This window comes from Podarcis bocagei, assembly GCF_964188305.1.
Source record: "Podarcis bocagei genome assembly, chromosome: 3".
Taxonomy (NCBI): Eukaryota; Metazoa; Chordata; class Lepidosauria; order Squamata; family Lacertidae; genus Podarcis; species Podarcis bocagei.
Window position 1 is genome coordinate 61505052 of NC_138127.1, and position 26949 is coordinate 61532000.

The 26949-nt window shown below is 40.5% G+C and overlaps 1 protein-coding gene across 2 annotated transcripts; it reads left to right on the plus strand.

Annotated features, from left to right (window-relative positions):
- Nucleotides 1–285: 285 nt before the first annotated feature.
- Nucleotides 286–26663, plus strand: NUP133 (nucleoporin 133). 2 transcript variants are annotated; one of them, XM_081188199.1, is made up of 26 exons: nucleotides 286–539; nucleotides 1360–1478; nucleotides 2897–3000; nucleotides 3741–3848; nucleotides 4528–4659; nucleotides 4919–5089; nucleotides 5474–5629; nucleotides 5708–5778; nucleotides 6682–6829; nucleotides 7239–7383; nucleotides 7909–8066; nucleotides 8245–8336; nucleotides 10533–10696; nucleotides 10811–10902; nucleotides 10987–11211; nucleotides 11776–11898; nucleotides 12399–12498; nucleotides 13779–14021; nucleotides 15058–15191; nucleotides 15717–15875; nucleotides 17336–17471; nucleotides 18637–18755; nucleotides 21223–21303; nucleotides 22460–22524; nucleotides 26015–26103; nucleotides 26431–26663. In XM_081188199.1, exons 1-26 carry the CDS (start codon nucleotides 367–369, stop codon nucleotides 26565–26567), a joined length of 3444 nt encoding a protein of 1147 aa, XP_081044325.1. In that variant the 5' UTR covers nucleotides 286–366; the 3' UTR covers nucleotides 26568–26663. The 2 variants fall into 2 exon arrangements, with proteins under 2 accessions (XP_081044325.1, XP_081044326.1); XM_081188200.1 differs by having other exon boundaries at nucleotides 10814–10902.
- The last annotated feature ends 286 nt before the right edge of the window (nucleotides 26664–26949 follow it).

Below are 26949 nucleotides of genomic sequence, written 5' to 3' on the forward strand. Positions count from 1 at the left end.
AGATGTGGGGCATAAAACTTTTAAAGTGATAAGCACATCACTGAGAGAACGGGCGTTTAAAAATATTCTCGAGTCCCCGCCCGCGAATAAACGCTTTTCATACTAACCACGTGATTCCTCCCTCCGCTCTCTCCCATACGTAAATAACGGAACTTCCCGCCTTTCTGACGCGACAGAAAAAAGGGCTCTTCAGCCAATCCCCTTCGTGGTGGGGCATGGGTGACGCAAATCCGACGCGCCAGCAAGCCGGCACGTCAAACGGGGGTGTCCGCAGCGCGCGAGTTTCCTGAGTGCCGCCGCCGCCGCCGCCGCCGCCGCCGCCGCTGTGTTTTGCGAAGCCTTCGGGCTCTTCTCGCTGAGCTCGCGATGTTCCCTTCAACCCCCGGCTCGCCCCACACGGCGGCGGGCGGCGGGTCGGGCCGGAGAGGCCTCCGGAGTGGAAGCCGGAAGGGCCAGCAGGCCTTCGCGACCTCGTCCCTCAGTTCCCCGGCTTTGTTCTCGCCGGTGGCCAGGAGGAGCGTCAGTTCTCTGTCTGCGCGGTGAGTGAGGGGGCCGGGCCCGCCCTGCTCTGCCCGGCAGCCCGGCCGCGGTAGGGAGCCTTCCCTTCCCTGGTCAGGACATCGGCTGCCCGTCTCGCGCGTTGGTTTTCCTCTTGAAGGGCGCCTCTAGGCCATCGCTGTTTTGTGGGAGGGATTTAAGCGCATCCCAGGACTAGCTTTGCTGAGCTGAAGGTGGAATAAAAAGCTGTGTCGCCCTAGGGCAGCAAATCCACTGTTAAAAAAGAACTTGACTTTGTGCCAGTGAAGAGGTAATTCACTGCAAATTGTGGGATGAACAAATGACTTGATGGGAAGAGATATAAACAAATTGGGATGGAAGCAAGACGAATGCTTAAGTGTCATATAACTGCCGTCTATTAAATTGCATTGGGGATAAACTGCAGTACACCCTACCGTAACTGCCAGAGGGCTGAAAAGCCCTCTCCCAATTCTATTCATGGTCCAGAAAGTAGGACAAGAACTGCTGTGGCATAGTGCCCCTGGTTCCCATGCCACAGAGCCAGTTCAGGAGGATGCCATGGTCACTGGTATCAGATGCCACAGAGAGGGCAGGAAGCAGGTTGCTGTTCCGCTCTCTGAAGATTATCTATTGGGGGGGGGGTAAACAAGGCCAACTCTTGTATCATGACCATGCCTGGAAATAGATTGGAATGGATCTAAATAATCTGTCATCCAAGAATGCCTGCAGATGCGCCACCACAGCTTTCTAACATAACATGGTATTGGATTAATGCAATTTACTCAATTGAAACTGAAATATTGGAAATTTTTATGACATTACATACATCTTTTTGCTTAGAGGTACACCCACAAAAGTTGTACATCATCCATCAGGAAGTGAAACCATCAACTATGATGTGAAAAGCTTTGGTTCACCTCTGCCAGTAAAGGTTATGGAGGCATTGAGAATGGCTGATGGTAAGTAGTTTAATTCCTTCTAATGTTCTTAGACTAGATAAATGTTTCAGTCAGCATGCAGGTAAGTTTGAAATATAAATATGCAAATTAGTGCTTGTACTCATACATGAGATATTGCTTATTCCAGACAAGGAATTGATGGTATGGGGTAATGGCTTAACAAACCAAAGATGTGAAATTTAGCCTGCCTTAGATGGGTTTACACTCCCACTTAAGGGGGTGGGAATCAAAGTTTGAGGGTGTTCTTAGATCCATCATTGTGCAGATGGCTTCAGAAATATGTCATGCCTTTTCCAACTTCAGTCATTGTGCAAGCTTCACTCTGCCTGGAGAGAAATAGTCTGTCCAAAGTTGTCCATGTTCTGATAACATCTATGGCAGGTTAATGTAATGTAATGCACTGAACATGGGGCTGCCTTTTAAAAACATCCAGAAGCAATGGGTTCAGAATACAATTGCCGGAGTGGTAACTGACTGACTACCATGACCATAATACACCAATGTTGGAAGATCTTCACTGATTGCCAGTGTGATTCCAGGCTAAATTCAGTGTCTGGTTTTGACCATCGAACCCCTAAATGGTCTGTATAGTCAGAATAATAACTTCTCCCGCACAGTTAAGATCTTTCACATAAGTCTCTATTCAGATGCCCCTACTTTAAAGTTTAGGCCACCAAAGAGAGGGTCCTCGCCACACCCCAGTGTGGTGATGTCCAAGTCATGGAACTCCCTTCCTAGGCATATTTATCTGGTACACAGTCATCATCAACCCCTCTAATTCTGATTTTCAGGCTTTGAAAGCTGTTGCTTCTGTTGCCAAAATGGCATCACCCACACATAACGGAAGAACAGACTCAGGGAAATCCCGAGGTTTGTAGGTATTAAAAATTTAGAAAGAAAGGGGGGAAACCCCAAAAAGAGCTCAGTGGGAACTGCGCAATGGCCGTGAAATGCAAGTTGACTGTGGGGATGGAACAGAAACCCAGGTGATGTGTGAGAGGAAGCATTCATTGAGCTGGAAAACTGAAAATCAGCTGTTTTATTTTTATTTCAGCTGCTGATTTTATTAGCTTTGTTTATTGTTTTATATGCTGAGGGTTTTTTTTTACTTATTATTAGTGTTTATTGTAAAGTTCTTTGGAACTGTTTTGCAAAAGGTGGGGTAAAAATCACCTAAATACATGTGGGTCATGTGCTAGCATTGTTGCTTTTTATTTAACGTTACCCACAAACTGTAAAGGACCTGTTCTAGCAAGTCATCATAATGGTAATGGTTTTAAGTGGGCTACGTCCCCAAACAACACTGGGTAAAATAGGTGCCATTCAATAAAATGTATAGGGCTTCAAATATACACTTGGATATCTTATTCTGCTATGCCTCGGGTATGATAAATTTAAAACTTTGTTCATTCTTGTAGCTGAGGACCATTTGAATGTGCATCTAGATGAAAGTGGATGGGCTTGGCTAGTCTACAGAGACAGACTGATTATTTGGAAGACTGGCCAATCTCCCGTTGCTAAGGTAAGATAATAGTACATCAAATATAGAATTGTAGGTTTTTGTTGTAATGTATATCTTCAAAATAAAGTGTCGTAGCAAATGAGCAACCTCAAAACAGTGACATTGCTATGAGCCTCATCAACGTAGGGTACTTCTGTGTTGCCACATTTAAAGTCCTCTCTGCAAAAAGTTAAGACCTTACATGAGTTGGTATCTCTGCTAAAGTAAAAACTAGTGTTCACCTTAATAAGTTTCCTATTTTCTGTTGTCTCACTGAGTCTTTAAGTAGCCTCAAAAGACTGTTTTGAGTTCAGTGGAGTTTCCAGGTAAGTGTGGTTAGGATTGGAGCCCTAATGTTTTGTCAGAAACTAGCAATATACTCTAGTGGTGATATTTCCTGCTTTCAACCATTTACCCATGAGTACAGTCAAATCTACATTTCATATGCCATCTCATATGCTGTATACGAGAACTAGGCCTTGGTGCAACTTTGATGTGTTGGTGATGCAGGAGGAAGTACAAAGCACATGGCTTCTTTTTCGCATGCTTTTCCATTGCATCCAAAACAGAACATTTGTGCTAGCTCATGAATGCAAAAACTGCATTTCAGCTGTGGCAGAAATTTCCACTTCCTGTTACTTCTGCACCATTGCTGTTTCCAAAGTTCCTTTAGTAGACACTGAACTGATAATATAGACTACTTCATTTTGTTCAAGAAACTCATAAAGGAAGCATCATAAAATGATGTGTGTGTTTTGCAGTTGTCTGCATGTAAGGAACTTCAGTTACCACCTAGCGACTATCTGTGGAATTCAAGCTTAGTGGCAATATCGTCTCTTAATGCCTCTGGTGAAGCACCTTCTTTACAGGTGAGAAACTTAACATTTATTTTGGGAATATCATTTAGGAAAGTAACGAATCGCAGCTTTTGTTACAGGATCACAAGTGATGTGGAGCATATTTTAAGTTCATTTGCAACAATCAATGGATGCCAATTTCAAGTACAATATTTGGCAAACTTTGCAGTTTCAAGCTTTTTTAAAAAGCTTTAAAAAATGAAATACAAGTAAAATGAACACGGTAAATTAAATTATTGTCTTAGGCATGCAATGCAAACTGAAAAAAATCCTATGCAAATTAGACTAATTTGCAGAAGAAAGTTTTTAATTCAGTATTTCCAGAAAACCGACATAACTGGAGTAATCCAATGTTCAGTTTGCTAGAGCTGATAGTATTACTTTTACAAATGGGTCTTGTTTACAATTTACTTATGAATGAATAAATAGAAAATTAGCCTGTAGCTTGTACTGCACAAATTGTATAAGCCTGTTTATCTTACGGCACACTGCACTACAGATTTTTAAAAAGCTTAAAATAACTTTACATTCTTCAACAACCTCACAAATGAGTTTTTGTTCCTTCACACAATTAGTTTCAAGAGCTGCTTGTCTAGAAACCATGACATGAGAAGCTTGAAACTGGTGTAAATATGTTGCTCAGATTCTGAATAAATACTTAATCATTTTTTTTATTTGCTGTGTTTGCAAGTCTCTGTCAATCATGGTTGCCACCTGTGAAGGATTAATACGCTATTGGCCCAGCTTTGTGCATGAAAGCTCTTTTACCGAGACCCATACAGACTTTGGAGGCGCTCTCTGCAGTTTTCTAACAGCTGTAAAGGTAAAATAGAAACTTAAGTGTGAGCATATATTTTATGGGGTATTTGTTAACAATTCTGGGAAATCTGCATTGCGTCCTGTCACTGACCATTGTCCATAAGTGATGAAATGCTTTTTTTTCTCACATTGTATTTGTAAAACAGAATAAAATGTTGCTCTGAGTTGGATTAGCAAGTCTGTATTCTCTTTTTAAAAACTGAATAATAATGCAGTAGCAACAAAAAGCTGGCCGGATTAAATTGGGGTTTCTTTTCTTTTAGGGTGGAAGCTTTATTTTATCATCTTCAAGGAGCCATTTTATTCGACTGACACCAGACAGTAGTGGCAAGATTTATCAGCATGGCCTACCACAAGGACAAGGCATGTTTTCTGGAATAGGCCGAAGAGTTTCTTCTCTGCTGGGAATCTTGTCTCCCAGCAATGATGTAGTAGTAAGTCTTTAAAATAGTTTAAACTTAATTATGATGCTGTATTTGGATTTTTTAGTTTCTTTCATATGAGGGAAGCATCTTACAACATCAGCTTTAAAAAGTAATAGAATTACAAAAAGTATCCAATATCTGACCACGATACTGATGGACTTTAGTCTTATCAGTTAGCGCTTGTGTCTTCCAGAACTGGTTTTTGATCTAGCATGAAATTCTCACATTTGTGAAACACTAAAGCCAATCTGACCAATCTCAGCAAAGCGCAGAGAAACTTGTTTTTAGTTTTTGAGATGTGGCGTTAAACAGTTCTGTTTTGTTCTTTAAAACTTTAAATAGAGAACTTTATTGTATCGAACACTAAACCCCTATAATTTATGTTTAATGCAGCTTTCTAGTGTTCTTTGGGACAAAAAAGGTTCACGTTTTTATGCTTTGACCAGCTTAAATCTTTACAAATGGGAAATAGATGATACTACAGAGCGTCAAGTTGTCAGCTGGGATGTAAACAGAATACTTAAAGAAAACATCATGGAATCAATATGGGTAAGAGGCAGTACATTTGGAATGTAAAACAAGTGTTTGCTTTCTTGCTAGCATATTTAATAACTATTATTTGCACAGGGTTCTGAAAGCAACTATGAAGAAATTAAAGGAGATGTCAACGTGCAGTATTTGGATTTGCAGCAAAATCGGTGAGTTCTTATGAGAAAGTGAGGAACCTATTATGAACTAGCGTATACATTGTCCTTTTGTGTCAAGGTCAGTTATTTCAAGCTGCAGAACTGTTACGAGAATTGACATTTTAGAAAATACTTAATTTCTTCTTGGTTTTTAAGTCTACTAGCATGAGTTTTCCTTGTTTTAGAAGTTCTCCACCCAGAATAAGATGCCAATTTTTGTAATTTAATCAGGGATTTTCTGTGAAATTCTGTGGTTTCTCCTCCCTTCAAAAGCCAAGGGATATGCAAAGGCTTAGCATATAAATGTAATGAATTTGCTTACATGCAGCATGTAAAAAGATGCATGTGTACATATTCTTAAGATAATATTTTCTAAGAAAAGCAAAGTGAATGCTGTCAGATACTGTATTTTTCGGCCCATAGGGCGCACCGCCCCATAGGGTGCACCTAGTTTTTTGGGGGGGAAATAAAGGGGGAAAAAATTTTTTTCCCCCAGGTGCGGGGCTGGGGTGGGGGAAGCCCGAGCTTCCCCAGCCCCCAGAACAGGCAGCTCTCCACAAGCCGTGGGAGAGCTGTGTGAAGCCTGAAGCCTGGGGGGTGCTGAGCTCAGCGCCCCCAGGCTTCGGGGTGCAGCCAGTTCTCCACAAGCCGTGGGAGAGCTGCGTGAAGTCGTGCAGCTCTCCCACGGCTTGCGGATAGCTTCCTGAAGCCTGGAGGGCGAGAGGGGTCACTTCAGCGAAAGCCTGCATTCGCCCCATAGGATGCACACACATTTCCCCTTCATTTTTGGAGGGGAAAAAGTGCGTCCTATAGGGCGAAAAATACGGTAATTAGTAAACTTTGTTTTGCTTCTTGGTATTTCTGATCACAGTTTTGCAAGGCAAATGCTTATCTCTTTTGTCTTCCAATAAATAGTGATGGATTGGTGATTTTAGCTGCAGCCTGGCATCTTGGTGACAGTCCATGCCTCATCTACTATACTTTAATAACAGTAGAGGATAATGGTTACCCCACATGTGATAATGTTATTGTGGAAGTCACCCAGTATAATCCACCGTTTCAGGTAATTGACCTTATGCATTACAGGGGTTTTTGTGCCTTATTAGCTATTAGCTCTTGATCCTAAACACACTGTTGGAAATACATCATGCTGACTGTGTTCACCTGTTGCATTAGGGGGGGAAAGGGGGGTATAAAATAATAATAATAATAATAACAACAACAATCACCATTTATTTTATACATGAACACTTATGTTAGCAGCCTAGAGCTGGATATCAACCTAAACATATTATACTATTATGGAAAACTATGTGGAGTTGGCAACACCAGCCACAAATGTGTCACTTTCAGCCTGTTTTCCCTGCCCCTTTGGGATCAAGCCGTTAGGCTTCATACAAACGCATAGGTGTCATGCTAACAGGTTGAGGGTAATATGCTTTTATAAATGTCGGTGTTAACCCTTATTTCAGCCTGAAGAACTGATGTGTCGTTTAGTAGTCCCAAATTTCTCCAGCCATGCTGCCTGTCTTTACACAGAAGAGGAGGTATTTGCTTGCTCAACAGGAACAGGAAGAATTTCTTTGCCCCAGGAGAAAATGATATTCAGTATTCAAGGTAAGAACCTAAAGAAGCCGGAGCTCTTAATAAGCCAATGAGGGTGTTTATAGGGTCTCTCCAGAACAATTATGCTTTTAAAACTTACTGTATTTACTTTTTATGGAAATGGTCATAGGTATAGCAGTGGTATAGATAGAGCAGTGATTATTCATCTTGCCATTGACTCACAGTACAATCCTATACATGTCTACTCAGAAGTAAGTCCCATTGAGATCAATTGGCCTTACTTCCAGGTAAGTGTGTATAGAATTGAAGTCTCAATGACTTAAGCAGTTACGGGCCTAACAGTGAAATCTTAGATTTAAGAACAATCCCTATTGTGTTATGTAGAGTTATTATTGTAGGCATAGGAACTTTATAATAAACTCTGTCTTGTTCCTTTTTCGCTTGATAACTCTGAAAACCAGGCCTTGCAGCCTTTTAACTTGTGCTTATAACATAGCTTAGCAAATCAAACTTAAGCCCACAGTTTGATATTCATTAATGGTGTTGAAGTTGTATTGTGTTTATTTCCTACCTTAGGTGATAGAATTTTAGGAGCAGGTTCCTGTGCTGGACTTCCAATTTTTTTCACTAGAAAAAGTGGGCTGGTGGCCATACATTCCAGGGAAAACATTACCGTGCTTCCTGAAGATATTGAGGATTCTTTAGCCTCCTCTGTAGCTGAGACAAATGATGAGGTAAGGAGGGAAAACATTGTCTTAATTGTCTTAACAGTAAAGATGCATATTCCTGCACTGGATTTTCTTAGATAATTTAGTTATTTCAAAGTTAGCATTTTTACTATTTCAAACTACTTTTTTGTGGAAGCATTATTCCTCCCTTTACATTTTTCTCTCTTTTTCAATTTTATTTTAGAGCATTGCATTTGATGCTGCTTCCAGGATGGATATTATAGCGCAAGAGGATAAGACCAAAATGTTAAAATCTGCTTTCTTACAGTTTTGCAGGTATAAAATTATGTCATGTTTAATATACAGTATATTTCATTCTGGGAGCATTGTGGGTTTGTAAAACTGAAGAGAAATATTAACATTTTAGCATTACCTTTTATAGAGGATGAAAGCCAACATAATACAAATAGGTATGCCCTGGGTTTTCTTCCTCTCTTCCCTGCAGCCATTTGTGCACTTCCAAAATCTGTAAAAATAGATGGCTTTATGTTCTATCAGATAACGAACAATTGGGTTCTGCAGACTATCAAAAGATCTTGTTCTCCTTTCTATCCAAGTAGTCTATAATCCCTCCTGTTGCTTGTAAGCCCTCTCCCTTTGCTGGTCCTTCAGTCTGTTTCTTATCTTCCTTCATTTGGAGCAGAATCCATTTGTTCCTCCTTCAGTGTGCTAATCTTCTCCTTTAAAACTACCTCCCATCATTAAGCATATCACGGTGGTTAGATGATTACTGCCCACCCCTGCTTCAACCACAAGACAAATTACAACACCGTCCTCCTCTTTCATCACGGCACAAGTTCACAGGAAGCAGACAGAGCACTACCAGCTGAAGCTGTGACTGGGGTTAATCTCCTTTCATGCACCCCTCCAGTGAAGACAGTCACAGCTCTGCTCCTTACAGCACCTATGGCAGCTTCTGCCTGTTCCCCATCTGATGTCAACATCATTCTCCCACAGTAGTTCTGCAGTACCAGATGTGGTCCCCCAGAGGGCAGAAGATAACCATGAAATACTTAGAGAACTTGAAGAAAGAGGCAATATTTTGAATACAGCATCAGCATCTACAACCTGCTGCTGTGGATCCAGCTGATTGGTCTTAGGTACCTCTCATCTAGTGCCCTGCCCGACAGTTTTTCCTGTTTTGTGTTGAGGACCCAATTTGTCCTCAAGATTGAAGAGGCTGTTGTGGCAGATACAGCTGAAGAGCTAGTTCCCAATAAGCAGTTTTAAGAGTATCTAGGACCCTCTCCTGCTCTTGAGGGCCATCCTTTAAGTGAAACCCCGAAGTTGTTTTTGTTGTTGTTGTTTTTAATAGTCAGTCCACCCCAGATTCTGTGATTTCTCAGCACCATCTGCAGAGGAATCTCCTGACCCTATTAGCTCACTAGTAAGCACTTTCATAGAAGAACACTATTGCATGTACCCTACCCTCAGCCTGTGTAAAGTTGACAGCATGATAGATTACCCCTTTGCCTTAGAGACCAGCCACCAGACCAAGAGATACGTCAAAAGGTTCCTGATCCAGAGGGCAAAAGCTGTGAATGCCCCCATAACATCATGGCCTCCAACTCCCCTACTGTCACACGTTGTTCACAAAATTCAGTTGGACAGGGTTTAGGTAGTCCTAGTGGCTCTCTGCTGGCACAGCCAGTCTTGGTTTTCCAAAATTCTCTAGCTGGTAGAGTATCCACCGTAGTTCCTGCCACTCAAGCCAGACCTACTCTCACAGAGACCCCTATTGCAGCCAGGCCTCACCCACCTCTAGCTAACTGTTTGAAAACTGAACAGAGCGTTCTCCTGAGGGCAGGTTTCCCACCAGAAGTGGCTGCATGGTCCTCAGCAAGCACTTTCGTACACCATTTCGTACAACTTAGACCTACTTGCATCGGTAGTAGCTGCTTTGGGGAAGATGAGTGCTGCGGCACATGCTCCCATTTCACCATGCAGCCACCTGATCGCACCCACAAGACAGCAGTTTTGATGCATTCCACTTGACTCACATCCCATGCCCAAGGTAGCCCAGAACCATGGTCTTTATTATGAATGTGGTTTCCAGTTGAGCATTAGCAGGTGCCAATGCCACCCACTTAGCAATCACCTGAAGTCTGCACATAGCAATCACCTGAAGGTTTTTTTTGGTCTTGAGCATCCAGCTTCAGTGAACACACAGCTAGCCTTGGCTATGTTTCCTTCTGCCCCTCCCCAGCCCCAGTCCTTTTATGGATGTTCTTCCTGATTCCTGATGTCATCGTACAGTAGCTTAGCCACAGAACAGAACTGAAGGGCAAGCAGAAGGGGCCTTCTTGAATATGGGCAAGAGGGATGCAATCACAAGCTTCTTGTCTTCCAAGCAGTTGGAGGGATTATGACCCACTTGGACACCCTCAGATGTGCAGTTAAAAGCAACATTCCCAGTGAGGACCAGTGTTCCGTTCTAAGAGTCAACTCACCAAGTGTTTCCTTTCATTTCAGTAATAATATGAAAGGTGCACAAATCATCGTCGCTGAGCTCTTTCCACAGCATGGAGATGCATACCCTGATGCAGACCTAGACAGAGCTGTGTTTCAAATTAGTGAGAATTTGGTGGATGATTATCCTACATCTGACCCACGATGGGCTGAATCAGTACCTGAAGGTGAGAAGTCCCATGTGTAAAATGGACATTCTGACTGTACAGCCTTAAGAAAGTAAGACTGTAAGTTATACTAACTTTTAAACCCCTTTCCTTGTCACTTTTTTTGTACGAAAGCAGCTAGTTTTCCAAATTCTTCCATCATTCTTCTTCATCAGCTGGAAAATAAGACAAAGGCCCATTCTCTATTCATTGACTTTCTTCGTCAGGTAGGTTCCTAATGTTCTTGTGTAAATGGGGTAATATAGGATGTGGCACAAGAGTATTTTTATGTACAATTATCTCTATCCAAGGTGGGTCTCTTTGGTCGCCTGGGCAATATCCGAGTACGAGGCATACCAATGGCAACTCGGTGGTTACTCTGTGAACATGCAGAAAAGTTAGCGGCAGCCATTGCTCTCAAGAACCATCACTACAGATTGCCAGATGTGGTCAATGCTGCAATAGAGACTGCTTTGATGAAAAGAGAAGACGACGTTCCGTCAAGTCTAACTCCTGCAGATGTTTTCTTCAGAGAGGTGATATAAAGAAATAATTTATCTACAACCACATCTGTCGTTTTCTGTGTGAATAGCATTTCCTAATAAAATTCATGAGAATCCATGTAACATTCTAGATTTCTTCTTTTAGATCCATACTTTAGGACGGGGGGTGGTAACATGAATACTTTTCCTTTAGGAAAGTGCCTGATGAAAATCTCCCATGCTTATTGGATCCATTTTAAGAATGAAAATTAAATGACAGAAAAGCCATTTATGAGATTCGCGGAGCAATCTAAGCTCCCGGCTGAGAGCAGATGCTCTACCACTACACCTGAAGCCTTGCTGCTCACACATGGCAGGAGGAGAGGTTTTGTTTTTCCAGCTCCAGGCTAGTGCTGCTAGTGCCTGTGGTAGCTAGTAGATCATTGTATCCCCAGCCTTCAGCATCAGAGTGTTTGGTGGGGTATACAATTGCGCTCTTAACGTGCTAAGTGAAACACTTAAACTGCTCAGTGCATAAAATATCAGGCTGAATCATTGCTTTTATACCTGATCAGCAGTGTTAATTGTCAGTGTTCCGTCTTCTTTTCTGTTTTTCAGGTGTCACAGATAGATACTATTTTTGAATGCTTACTGGAAAAGGAAAAGCAAGTCTTGAGGGATATGTCAGTTCAATCTGAGGAATGGTCTGAAATAGTCGTCAATGTAAACAATATCATAAAGGTATTACATTTCAAAAATTAAGTAACGGTAAAAAGTCCCCGACCTAGGAAACTGGACGTAATGCACCCAGCTAAATGTTTTAAAGCCCCATTTGATTTCATAGCTTAAATCCTTCCAGTTCCAATAAATGAAATTTGAAAAGGGGATCATACACTAATTTAGGGTTTTAATAAGAAGTGGGAGGTTGCACAGTTTTAGATTACATGTTGCAGTAAAATGAAAATGAATGACAATATTGTTGATTTCCCAAAATATCTTCCCATCAGATGAAAACAGAAAATTGCAGTAGCAGTAAAATAACTGGTTATTCTCGCTACCCATAGGAATCTACCCAGAATAAAGGAGGGGGGAAATACAGTGTGGCTTGGAATCATAATACAGGATACGGAAATGTAAAATGTAATAATACTAAAAAATGCTGAGTGCTAATATAGAGATGACACTCCCAAAAAATCCTATGTTTGGTAACGTCCTATGTTTTTTGTGTCAATATTCTCTAGGATATGCTGCAAGCTGCTATCCAAGACCGTCAGTCCAATGCTGCTTTATATAAAATAAGAGAGCCTCCTGAAATGGAACCAGAATATGTTCCATGGACAGGTGAGAATAGAGGAAATCTTATATAAATGGTTTTGTAACACAGTATTTCTCTTTCTACATAAAATCCACCGAAGAGTACTTTATTAGCCTTTCAAATTGTTGCCCTTGCTCTTAAATTTCTAACTCAATAGTGCCATGTTTCATAAATACCTCACTGGTTTTCTTGAACATAAATGTTACATTTTTCCTGAACGTCTGGGCTAACATGCTTGCCTGCTTATCATCATTATGGCTTATGTAAGGCCATTACTGTTGTCTGTGCATTTGAACATAAGCATTTATTTACTGGTGCAGATAACATTAGGAGGCTAGTAGTGCTGTTAACATTTAAGATGGTTGCCCTGGAAACTGATGTCAAAACTTTCTTGAATTAAATTGTGATTGGTTTGTTTTTTTTATGGCATTTCAAAATAAATGTGATTTCTCAGCCACAATTTAAATTTGCACCTTTTTTCTTCCTGGAGAAATCAGACAGGGAAGGACAAATGAGAGCTGAGTTAACCTGAGGCACAGTCTCTCTCCTACTCAGTACAACACTTGTTCCTGTGAACAAGCCCTAAGCTTATTATAGACTTACATTCCTGCCTGCAATAACTTGAAATTTACACTTTCGTAAAAATTACGAGCAACATCACAGTACAGGTGGCTTTGCAGGAGAAATATATGATACATTCCCTCATGCTTTTAAGTTGTTTTGCACATCATAGAATTAAGAGCCTACATGGAAGTTATAACAAATGCTTTCCAATGCATGTGCACATGTATCGTCAAACAAATCTATGTACCGGATGGCTGTAACATTTTGCTTAGAAATCCCTTCCATGTAGAATTTTGTAATGCAGGCAGTGACCCTGAGAGACTTTTAGAAACCATGGTTTTAAAGCTGTAAAGGAAAGAAGCCTGTGTATTAGGTTTTGGTGTAAAGAACAGGATTTTATCCTATTGTTTCTAAAGTTTTCAGATTATTTCATGAGGAGAAAGGTAGACAAGAGGGCATACTTGACACTGAGCTCAACCAGTTGCCTTTTCTTCTCAGCCATAGCCTTGGCTCTGCTAGGATTGTTTATGTGGACGCTTTTCTTTCTCTGCTGTGCAGTGCTGTTGTTCCACTAAATGACTTAGGCTGGGGGTTGCTGCTTTGCTATGGAAACTAGATACGTTTACTTCTTAATGGCCTCTTGTGTCTAACTACCCTTTGGTACGCTATCATGTGTCATTTTTCAAATTCCATATGCCAAATATAATAATGCGTTACCACTTCATTTTTCGGTCTTCTCAAGCATCTGTTGGTGTGCGAACGACTATAATACAGCAACATGAAATCATTCTGAAGAAGGTCTATCCTCAGGTTAACAGCAAGCTTCGTAGCATAGTCACAGAACAGCTGGTGGCACTTCTAGATTGCTTTCTGGATGGTTACGTTTCTCAGCTTAAATCTGTGGACCGGCCAGAGTACCAAGAACGCTATAACAGTCTGGAAATGGAATACATGCAGAAAAGATCTGAACTGTTGTCACCACTACGTAAGTGCTGCGATTATTATACAGGGTGCCATTTAAGTCTCTGCCATGGGTATAGGAAAGCAGGGGAATAAGGAAATGCTCTTCTTTCTTTTCTTCTTTCCAATAATGTTTGCCTATTTTTAGCTTTCAGAGCAGAGTTTTCTTTGTAATGTCAAGTAAAAAATGTGGATTAGAATATTTCAACAACATTTCACAGTGTGCCGTTTGGTTCTTAGTTTTTCGATTCTAGGCAATGTTGAGTTGCTTTTTCTTAAGGGGAAGATAATTTTCAAGGAATTATTAATGAATGAACGTGTGATTGTATTATTGTCAGAACCTAATCCTTTGCTTAGGAGTTCCTCCCTGGCACCTTCTCCATGCTAGAGTTTGGCTTGTCAGGAATTACAGTCAGGCCCCCTCTGCCCTAACATTAACTTTTCCCTTACTCCTCAATTATAAGGAACTTTGAAGCCCCCCTGCCAACAGCTGTGTCTCCCCAGGTTGTTCCTTATCTGCCTTATCAGGCTCCACTGCAGGGAGGAGAAATGGCGCGTTTTGTCTGACTGCAGGCTTGCTTCCCAGCCATTCTCCAGCAGCAAGCTCTGCTTACTGAGGACTTGATCCTGCATCCATGCAGGTGGGAAACACAGCGGGCAATACGGTGGTCCCTGGTGGCTCAAAGCTCTTCTGTAGGAGAAAAATTGTATTGTCCTACTACTCCATTGTTTGTTGCTGGGGAGAATGCAGTACCCACCTTCACTCACAGGAACCAAATCCTATTGGTTGAATCAAATTGTCCCCCCACTGACAAAAGACTCTTTGAGCTAGCATAGTCTTTCAACTTAATCATATAGAGCCTATGATCTTTCTAATGGCATGTAGAGTATACCCCTTGCAAATTGCTCTTAACTGCTTTATAGTTTTTGAAAACAATTATCTAGAGGCAAAATGCCCTTGAAACCCACACTCGTGGATCTTATTATTATTATTTTTTTAAGTCTTCACAAAATGGCCATGTTTTTATTGTGGGTATTTTTCCTTGTTTGTTTTTTTTCAGTTTCTCTTGGACAGTACCAGCTGGCTGCCGCTCTAGCAGAAAAATACTGTGACTTTGACATATTGGTACAATTGTGTGAGCAGACTGATAACCAGACCAGATTGCAACGTTACATGACACAGTTTGCTGATCAGGTAATGTTTTTTATTTACTCCAAACAACAGGCTGTTAAGTAAGTGTATATTGTAGGAGAAACCTCAGGCTTGCTGTCGGGTTATTTTTCAGAATTATGTCAGTACAGATTTATTTTTCTCTTAAGCAGCTATCTTATTACACATACAGATAGTGACTATCCAAGAGTTACAGAGAAAATAACCAGGCTTAGCCATTAGGTGGCTGCATCAGGCAATTGAGTTGTTGGAGAACAGAAGTCTGGGTGCTCCATGACTTATGTGTTGCAGTAAGTTTCATCTGTCCATCAGTCAACTTTGGTATATGGAATGGTGAAGGGGACCCCATTGTAAACAGCTATTTCTTCACTGATGACCTGTTCCTGAAATGTAAACTTGTGCGAAACAAGTGATAGAACTTTTATAAGTATTTTCTATGCTGGAATGTTAAAACTTGTCCCATTTGGTTAAAATGTTTACATTTTTAGATTATTATTTTTAACACAAGTTGCAGTCTTGCAAGCTTGACCGCATTCTTGCTACTTTTAGAATTTTTCAGATTTCCTCTTCCGTTGGTATTTGGAAAAAGGAAAACGGGGAAAGCTGTTATCACAGCCCATTGCTCAGCATGGCCAGTTGGCCAGCTTCTTACAAGCTCATGAGCAACTCAGCTGGCTACACGACATCAACAGCAATGATTTTGAAAAGGTAAGGCTTTATAAAAAAAGCAAAGTATTTGTAATGGGTAGTTGCTCTGTCCTCTGTCATTGCAGAGCTAGGGAATGTGACTGTCTGTACACAGGCAGCTCACTTTGTTAATCGAAGGAACAAGCGGAGACCTGTGTATTTGCACCTCCATTTTAGTGGGATTCTGCAAGCAGAACAGCTTTTCCTGACTTGGTGCAAGTTACATGCACAACAAAAGAAAACTGAAATCCAGCAGTGTGCCTCTGATAGTGCATGGCTTTGTTCAGTATCTTGTACGAAAACCTGCACCGCTTCCCACAATGTGTGCTAGCACAATGCATTGCACATCCTTTTGCCTTCTGCTGTGTTGTGCTGAGTTTTCCAATAGTTTTTCCACAACAGTTTGTAGAACAACACTGTTATCAGAGTTTTATTCTGTTCCTGTGTATCTCTGGCTCTTACCCCATGTAAAGTAAAAATAATATGCATAGGAGGCAATTCTGTTCTTTGAAATCTTGACACAGAGGTAATTTGTAATCTCATCAAATATTTCTAGAACTTAAGTGACCCAGCATTCTGCAGCTTTCTTTCTTCACTGAGGTTATTCTGATAGCTTTGTAAATATTAAGCTGTTGGGTCCAAGTTACACAAATGAATGTCTTTCTTGTGTTTTATTTGTTAAAAGCGCAAAATATAACTTAACTTTTTTTAAAAAAACAACTTCCCAGCCTAAATACTGGACAAGTTATAAAATCAGATACTTTAGCAAGCAACTGTTTTTGTAATATCTTTCCTCTTTTCCTTTTTCTTATTCTGGTAGATCCAGTCACTATTTTAGTGAGTTTCTCTTAGTGAGTTTCTTAGCATTATAATTACAGGAGGCGGCCATTTCACACAGGGTTTCTACTCCTGGCCCCCATGAGAACCAGTGGAATGAGCATCAACCTGCCCCATTACACCCCCATTCTGCCTTCTTCCTGGTCCAAAAGGACTCACACATTGGTGATTGCATGTCAGTTGGACATGCCTAAAATGGTCACCACCATTCACAATACTGGGGTGTGAATTCTCTTTAGAGCTTTGTTTGAAGAAACATAATAGAAATATTTACCTGAAATCAATGTATTCCTAAAATACCATTTCTTCATAATAGACTTGCTTTGATACTATTTCTATTTTCAGTTACTTTTAACGTGTGTCCTGTAGTGCAGCTGTTTAACATCTTCCCTATCTTGCTTTTTGCATGTTGTTATTCCCAGAGTTATATAAAATTGTTCACTGTAGAAGAAAATTCTCCTTGGGCATATCAGAATTTGAACGTGTTTATGAAATAATAACAATATATAATCATCATGCAAATTACTAATGTCCCTGTTGTGTGTGTGTGTGTGTGTGTGTATGTGTGTGTGTGTGTGTAAATAAACTTACATGTTGAGCTTTGTGTCACTTGAAATATTAAAAGTATTTTTTGTCAATGTTAGGCTAACCGAACACTGCAGAATTTAGCAAATACAGAAACTCGGTACTTTGCAAAGAAGAAAACTCTTCTTGGCCTGTGTAAACTGTCTCTACTGGCTTCTGATGTATCAGAAGTGATGCAGAATGAGAAAATTGAAGGTACTATTTTTTCCATTGCAAAGTTTAAAGTACATTTTCTGTATATGGAGATACCCCTTAATTTATTAGATCTGCAAGGTCAGTGGTGATCCCAGCAGTATGGTGGTTGAGACACCAACGACAGAGCTTTAGTTTCCAAAGCAGTTTGTCCATTCCCCACTGAAATTCTTGGCTGCCACACACAACAAATTAATACAGGTACAGTGGTACCTCGGGTTAAGTACTTAATTCGTTCCGGAGGTCCGTTCTTAACCTGAAGCACCACTTTAGCTAATGGGGCCTCCTGCTGCTGCCGCGCCGCCGGAGCCCGATTTCTGTTCTCATCCTGAAGCAAAGTTCTTAACCCGAGGTACTATTTCTGGGTTAGCGGAGTCTGTAACCTGAAGCATCTGTAACCTGAAGAGTATGTAACCCGAGGTACCACTGTATCTATGAACAATTACTGCTGTGGTTGGAATGTGAAAGTTTTCCATCTTTCTGATGTTGCTCCAGTAAGGTGTGCAGCACTTGAAGTAAGGGGTTAATTCAGTGGGTGATGATGCTTAGCTAGTAGATGACACCACCTTGTAATGTAACTATAATGTGTATATTGCTTTTTAAACAACCTGCCCATTTTGAGAATGATCACTAGGATATTAAGGAATTTTCCATAGAACTGTGGTGCAGAAATGTGTGGGGGGGGGGGGAGCAGGTCCACTATCATGAAAACGTGTCATTTTTGCTGCTTGCTTTCGACAGGATTATCAATAACTTGGGAGGTAGCACATGGCAAGGGCTGTCATTTACAAGTCTTTCTGAATACATGGACAGAATTCCCTCCCTTGGGATCTTGTAGGTAGACTTCCCACTGCTTTTAGGGGTGGTGGTGGTGGCCTTTATGTTCTATGCTCTATGTTCTATGAGGTCAGAAAATAAAAGCTTCTTGTCAAAATCCTCCCTCCAACTAGCCATCCAGTTCTTTGCCAAGAAGTGAAGGGGATTTGTAGCAAGTGGTCTGTCTGTCTGTCTACTAAACATACTGGCAGGTTACAGGTAGAGTCACTGGTCTTCAGGCTCACTGAAAACCTTGAGCGTGATGGAATATTCATAATTAGGTAAATAATACTTTCTTTGTACTCAGGAATTATAGTAATTTGTGCTGTGCTTTTTATTTCTTGTATACAAGAAATTACTGAACAAGAGCGCTTTCTGCTACACCAAGAGACTCTACCTGAGCAGCTGCTGGATGAGAAAAAATTAAATCTCAATGAAATGCCAGTGTTAAGTGCTCCACAGCTGATTGAGGTATGTACTACTAAGTGTCCTACCGGTATTGAATTTCTGAGCTACTCTGTCGAAAGACTTCTCTAACATGGTTTTGTGTTCCTGAATAATATTGGGTAAAATGACTGGATGAAAATGGGCCATGCTTTGATCCCCTGACCCCAGCAGACAACTCGGCAGCCCTGTGGCATCACAATTGATGGGTGAATTGCCACGCTCACCGGTCAAAATCACTTGTGCTTACAGTGCTCTTTGCAGCAGTCTTTCTTCATTGCTGTGTGATGGAGCAGTCTCTCAGAGCCAGTGTCTCCATAAAGCAGACATCAGCTCTGGCAGGGACTGCTCCATCGTGCAGCAATGAAGGAAAAAACTTGTCTGCAGCTTTCACTGCCTGCGCAAGGCTGAGCTTTTTTAGAGATTGAAGGAATCAGTGGAGGTGGGCTGTCCAAGAAGGTCCTGTCTATCAGCTGACATCACCAGTGATGTCAGTTGATGGGCATGGTTTGGAGAAAATGGGCTCTTGGCTCAAATTGGACCCCCTGGCAGGCCCAGATTGGCCCGTGTGCTGGAACTTACACACCCCAGGGAGGGAGGGACGGCTAGAAAATTTGTGTGTTAGATACTGTTCATGTGATAGATACCGAGTGCCCTGCCTTGCTTGAGTAGAAGTGCTTTCTGCTGCCACAGAGTCACTATTAGATACAGCCCAATGAAGCTGCCCTGAGTCTGTCCTGACTCCTTTGTATTACAAATCTTAGTGACCTCGCCAACACAATCAAAATAAATTCAGGAAATTTTGGTAGGGAGTCTGCTGTGCGGTTTGAGTCAAAAGAGTTAATCTTCAGTGCTAACATACCTTATAGGTTTGCTGTGATAAAATGGGGAGCAAACCATGTATAATGCTCTCAGCTCCTTGGATGAACGGTGGTGTTTGGGTTAAATTATTTTGTGCCTCAAATACCAGGAACGTATCCTGTTTCAGATGAGCTGGCTATACTCTTACATAGACGTTGTCCTCTGCCACCATATCCAGATGCCTTATGCAGTGGGTTTTGATTATACACGCAGTTCATGGGTTATTAGAGTACTAATCTGTGCTTGCTTTGTGGCAAGATCTGTGACTAGGAATGTTCATCAAATCCACTTACACTTTTTTGATGATAGTCGGAGACTGGGACACCATTGAGCTAAGCTTATAAACAGTTTCTTGGTAAATACACTTTTTAGTCCTTTGAATTAAGGAAACCAGAAGGATAGACAGGTGTGGCAAATTGTCTGCATATGTTTTTATGAATGAAAACCCCTAGTAAAAGTATTACATATATAAGGGCTTTTTTCCTTTTCTGCCTCCGCATTCCACGAAGTCCACCCTGGGAGGCAAACAGGAGTCCAAATGTTTTGGTGTTTAGGCATTACAATGGTATTACAGAAGAAGTCTCTGTAAGCAGAAAGGGAGGAGGAGTTTCTTTAACAGCTGTGCTAAAGCCAGGCAGCTCTGATGCCCCCTAATAATCTTCCAGCCTGGATCACTGCCAGACCCAGCTTTTAATTTCTTCTATCAGCAAGGCCTTTCCTTTCCAATCCTGGTGTCATTCAAGTTTACGAACTTTTTTTTTTTAAGAAACAGCTATAATGTGAACAAAGCTGCTCATTGTGCTGAACCATAGCTTAACTTTTGTAACTGCAACCATACTTCTGGATCTTAATTCAAACAGTCCCACAACTTACAGACATTTAGCTTGTGTACATCCAGCTTCATGTTCTTGGCAAATAATTATAAATAGAAAGGGGACAGGTGTCGGAGGGGGGGAGTCTTTGGCAATCCCACCCACCACTGCACCCAATGTTTTGTGATTATAAGCAATTTTGGCTTTAGGTGTGATCCCCAGCATGTAACCCCCATGTCAGTTGAGGGCTTACTCTATTAAAGTAAATATGCATGTCTCCTTTGCGGGTATTTATCTTTCCAGAATATTGCAGATGATTTTTTTTTTTATTTTTTGCACATAGGAAGCTGTCTTGTACTGAATTAGACCCTTGGTCCATCTAGCTCAGTGTTGTTTTCAGACAGAGGTCTTTCCCAGCCCTGCCTGGAAATGCTGGGATTGGACCCTGAGCCTCCTGCAGCCCAAACAGATGCCTTGCCACTGAGCTCTTCTATAACAGAGTACTTATTTGTGGAACTATGTTCCTACCACAATAGGCTAGGAATGCCAAAGCCTTAAATGGTTTGTAAATTTGAGCCGATCATATAGCAACCTTATAGGCAGTGTAATCTGTCCATTGTAATATTGGTGGAATGCCTTTCTAAAACCCCGACTCTCTTCCTTACTATAAAAATGCCTACAGCTGAATGAAGGCATATTTCAGTCAACAGTCACATGAGTTAGAATCCAGGGTGGTCTTCCCACAAGGAGTTCTTAACAAGATCAGTTACACTGTTTTGGAGGCTAAAAATAATGCTGTCCTTCCATCTTTCATACAATAGTTGTACATATCCCCTGATAACAGAAGGGCTAATGAATATGACTTCAAGAAGGCACTCGATCTGCTGGAGTATATTGATGAGGTATGAAAATGAGTGAGTTTTGGTGATCTCTGAACCAGGATGTTTTTCAGTCTAACTGAAGTCCCCTCCCCCATCTGTAAAAAATAAAATAAACATAACCTCTTATTTCTCAGCTACCAAAATACTCAAGTCCCATCTAATACCAACTGCTTGACTTATTGGCCATCTTTTAAAAAAATAATGGAAGGCTAAACCTGTGAAAACATAAAAACTGAAACTGAAGACTATGACTCAGTTTTAGTGATGCCATCAGTCAAATATCAGTTCATATCAGTATGGGAATTGATCATTTCCCATCCACCTTCTTTTTAGTTATTGATGTCGCTACCCCAACTGGTATAATTACCTTGTTGGGATCTAGATTCATGATATTGGCAATGTCCCAAGACCTCTTATCGGTCCTCCGCCTGCCCCTGTGTTAGGTTTTATTTTATTAATATTTCTATTAAAATATTTTTAACCCATTCTTTATCACTTGATCCCAGCCAAATTGACACTTTCCCTCTCACAAAAACTGAACTGCAAACTGTTAAGTGCTCTGTGTCACATTCTGTGGCATCAGACCAGGTCTTCTCATTTCCCTAAGCACAATAATATACTGATCACCTTAAAGGAGCTTACATGTATGATTACATATCTGTATGGATATTGTGGCTTCATGCAAAACTGAGAACCTCTCTGAAGGTCCCGTTGTTCTTTCTGATCTGTTCTTGTTTAGAAAGCACGTGGCTTTGCATCTTCTTGCTTGCCCTCTTCATCCTGCCACAGTTTTCCCAGTCTGGTATTTCTGTCTGTGGCCAAGAGGAAAAACGTTTTTTATTCTTGTTCTTAAGAGACTCTTGTGCAAAGTCTCTATATGCTTGGCTATGCTGGAATAAAAGGTATATTTTAATAAATAAAAGGCATAAATGAAGTCTTTTTTAATGTAGATTCCCCTCCTTTCCCCATCAAGTCATAATCCATTTTCAGACACACTTCAAAAAGCTATTTTCTGGCCCATACCCTTGAAAATTGTCCCTTTTTTCTTACTTCTAGTCATGTTTTTAGCTTGTGAACTATTGAATTTGGATATAATCACAATGCATAATGTGTGTTTCTCTAAAATCTCCAATGCAATTTAATATTTCTTTTCTTTCTTTTTTTCCTTTGAATGAAGGATGAGGAAGTGGACATAAATGATCTTAAACTTAAAATACTTTGCAAAGCTCTTTTAAGAGATAGGTAAGCAAGCTATTTGTTTGTTTGTTTAAAGCATTTTTGTCCCCACTTTTTGGCTGTAAAGAATGCAGCTCACATAAACTCGGTAACAAAGACAGTTCCTACATGTAGGCTTACAGTCTAAAAGACATAACACAAAAGGAAAATGCGATGACAGAGGAAGGGGAAAATAAGCAAACTCGGGTCTTAGAATTGAAGAACACATTGCCTCTAAGCAGCTGTTGAGGACAGGGATTTGTTTTGAGTATTAGAAGTGAGGCTGAGCTCACAATCTTTCCATACAAAAATCTATTCCTAGTTACCAAGTTACCCAAGGGGTTATTTTGTTGTGTTATTGTTAAACAGGTTGGAGTCAAAAATCCTTGCTGATCTATTGCAAATCACCCAGAGATCTACCAGAAAATTCTGGTCTACTTTCTGCACACCCCTGGTGTACAGCATTAAATATTTTTTAAAGTGCAAAAACAAGATAGCAGATAAAACTTTTAAGTGACTACAATATTATTGGTTAAATCAGTAAATCATAGCAGTGTGGGTGCCAGGCAAAATTCTTAAGGGAGAGCATTCCACAACCAGGGCATCACTGCAAAGAATGCCAAGACTGTCCCTTGATTGAGGAGGTGCATGTCAAAGGGTATTGGCAGATGATGACAAAGATCTGGCAAGTTAATATGGGGTGTGGTGCCTCTCAAATTATATTAGTAGGTTGTATAGTTATGGGGAAGATGCACTGTGCTCTATTGAAAACACATCCATAATAGGTTGTCTGTGCAGGCTCATGATTTGTGTCTCTCCCAACAAATTTTGTCCTTACGTTTTACTACTCCTGCTTGGTTGGGGTGAACAAACCATCAGCCTGGGTTTGGACAAGGTGACAAGCCAGCCCATAGTTTGTTTCCAAGCAGGAAGCCTACAACTTCAGTAGCATGCAAGAGCACACTACACATTCACAGTAAACCATAGTTTAATATGATGTGTGAACCTGGTCATCCTCAGTAGCCCTCAGAGAAGCTAATAATTCCCCTCCTGTTTCAGATGGGGGGCTAAATTAAGATTACCTAAGGTTACCCAACAGGTTTTGGCAGGGCTGAGACTTGAACTGTGGGCAACTAGAATCTCTTAACTATTATGCCAAGCCAGCTTTTTTTGGTTCTCTGGCCAACGGCACAGCAATGGTACATTTCTTTTACACTTCAGATGATTGCTGATTGCATTTTCTTCATGGTAATATGCTACATCATGGGTAGTAAACCTTTCCCAGCCCTAGAGCCACTTTCCATCATGGGGGAATCTGGAGGAACCACAGGCCAGTAGTGGGCGGGGTCAAATATCTTTCCCCATTGACAGCTTGCTTCTGTTCCATACTACATGCTTCGAAACAGGCGTCTTTCTCTAAGGGCACAACATGGAAACATAGCAGGCTTCCGATAGAGAGATTTATTTCTCCCTCAGCAGCAGGCCTCTGCAGCGGTTCCCCCTCTTTCCTGCAACTCAGCCATCACTGATCACTTGGGCATCAGGGGTGAGAATTTGGGTTTCATGACCTGCCACACCTCACTACTTAGCTGGTTGGCATAAACAACCAAGTAGTGGGAAAATGGTGCTGCAGTGTGGGCGGGGCATGGGAGGAGAGGCCAGTGGGCCAAATGGAGTGGCCCAGGAGGCTGTGTGTGGCCTATTCTACATGTTCCATTTAAGGAATTGCCTGCAGTTACAATAGCATTTGAACTAAACGTTATTGGCTCTAAATCAAGAGACAATTGAAGGTGTGTGTTTTTGTATTTGTGTCAGGTGGTGTTTAGAACATGCCTGTTTGCAGGTTGTTCCAGACAGCCCCTATGACAAATGAAAACCCCCATATCCCACCTTTTAATTTTCAAAAACTAGTCAGTTTCTAAAACAATACTCAGTCTCTAAAGCATAAATGATGGAATAAATCAACACTGTGTTTCAAACTTGCTTAGCTGGCTAAATCCCTAAGTCTTTGCAAGCTGCTGTTTCTACCTTCAGACGTTTGAGTGACTATCTGAGGTACACTTATTCCGAACACTAAAGAAATCTGTGAACCCCTTTGAAGCCCAGTCTGTGCAGGTTTACTCAGAAGTCAGTTCTCTCTAACTTCATGGAATGTTTAGGATTTTGGAGTTAATTATTTCTCCTACTATACTGAGAACAATTTAAGGATTCACTGAACAGGGATCACTATGCACAAATAGTATATAAACTCTGAGCGAACAAAGTTAAATATAAATCTGTCAAGGTTTGATATCCAAGTTGGCAGCCGAAACATTTGTTGGAAACTGATCTTCATTTGAATAGCATGTTTAGCATTTCAATAGATATGCCCAATTGATTGAGCTTTAGATAAAATAGCTATGCAAGAATAATCCGTATTCATGAGAATATGTCATCTTGAGTTTTGATGCATCTTCAGATCATTGCATTGGACACTTTGAACTACCTGTTCTTCAGGAATGTGCATAATTGTGCATAATCCTTTATGCATCCCTGCTTCATAGCTATATATGGCAACTGAATTCTTGGGTAGTACCCTGAGGCTTGTGGGGAACACTTGGTGACTTCCTAATATGGTAGTGGACTGTGTTTCTCTCTTACATTTTGTGCCCTCCTCGTGAAGGTGAAGTAGCGAATAGAAAGGCAAAGGAAGTTGTAGGGAAATAGATCCTTTTCCCAGCATGCTTAGTTGTTTAACGCATCCATTTTCACCTGCCTAGGAAATTCTTACAGTAAATGGTAGTGGCAAGGGAAATTAAGGAAGGTCTTCTTTCTGCAAAGGTTTTGACAATGCTTTAAAAAATGCATTACTGAAAGACATGCTAAATGGATTTATTGATTGTATTGAAATGGAACGCTAAACATGATTTCAGAGTTCTCTTGGTCCAGCATCCTGCAAATGAGACACTTCTGAAAACCTTCTTATAGGGCAGATTAAGACTGATAGTTGAGTTAATGTGCTAATAGGAAATTTCCTCCATTGACAATGTTTTGGGGCATGGATGCTGTTTGTATAATGCAACAACACTGAATCGGAAGGTATATTGAAATAAATAAGCTGGTTGTGCAAACTGCACACCATTTCTAATACTTGATAAGTCTCTTTCTGTGGCATAGGCCACTCTGAAAAATTGTTTGCTAATCCCACTACAGGGTACAGCCCAGTACTAACACCTCTCTGTATATATCCTGCAGTATTTGGAAGTGCAGCTTATTAGTTGTAACAAAAGTTTTATCCATAGTGAGGCACATATAATTATTCTTTTTTTACTTTAATCTATTTCAAGTAGAATATACATTTTAGCATTCTTAATACTGTACGGCCTTGAAAGATGTGAAATTGAGTAAAGGATACACAATAACTGCAAATAATCAAAATACACACAAAGTGACACTGGGGATTCTGATTTAATACTGTATATATTTGTTTTTTAAAATATATATACTATTTGTACTAACTTTTATTTTTTGGTTACAGTTGGTGTAGTTCAGAAGGCAAAGATGATCCAATTGAAGCATCTAAAGACAGCATATTTGTGAAAATTCTACAAAAGCTGTTCAAAGAAGGTAGATATTGTTGTGTGAAATAAGCTCAGAAATAAGTTTTTGTGAGTTCTCTGCTTACATATATTTACATCAAATGGTGTTAATATCATTAGTAGTCAAGATATAAACACAGCAGGCAAAATTGAAAATAAGGCATGGTGTTTGCTAAGGGCAGAAAGGAATTGCCAAATGTGGTTTGAAAATAAAACTTACCCATTGATGATAGTGCTTGGAAAAATTATCACTGTATCCCAGGCCTAGACAAGTTATTCTGAAATGTAGGTACGCATTTCAATGATCACTCAACGTTTATAGTTTACAGTAGCTAATAACTTCTTTCTGTTTTAGGAATTCAGCTCAGTGAATATCTACCTGGGGTAAAAGACTTAATGCAAGCAGATGAACTTGAACACTTAACATGCAAACCGTACTTAGAATTCGTACTTAAAGCAAATTACGAACTTTACGTCTATAGGCAGACCTGAGAGAATTCTGAATTTTAGAAAGACCATTTCTAAAGAATGAAGTTTTTGTACACTTTTTAAATTTTTTTGCAATAAAATCTTTATGTTAACTAAGAACATGTCCGTCTTTAAAATGGTAAAGAATTCATTGAGTATCTAGAAGGTTTGGTGGCCTTTCCACCTGACAAAGACAAAAACTTACAAAGCTTAAGAAAACTGTTCTGTGCACTCTCAAGATAAGCTTTAAAACATGGTTTGGAACAGACATCTCCTCTTGCTTCAGTAATCCAACTTCTGACTTGTGCTCTGCTTCTGTAAGTAAATGAATATAATCCATCCAATTTTCAATCTTATCCCGAAGAATGCTTTTTATTCAGTTACAAACACACTGCAGGTCCACAGA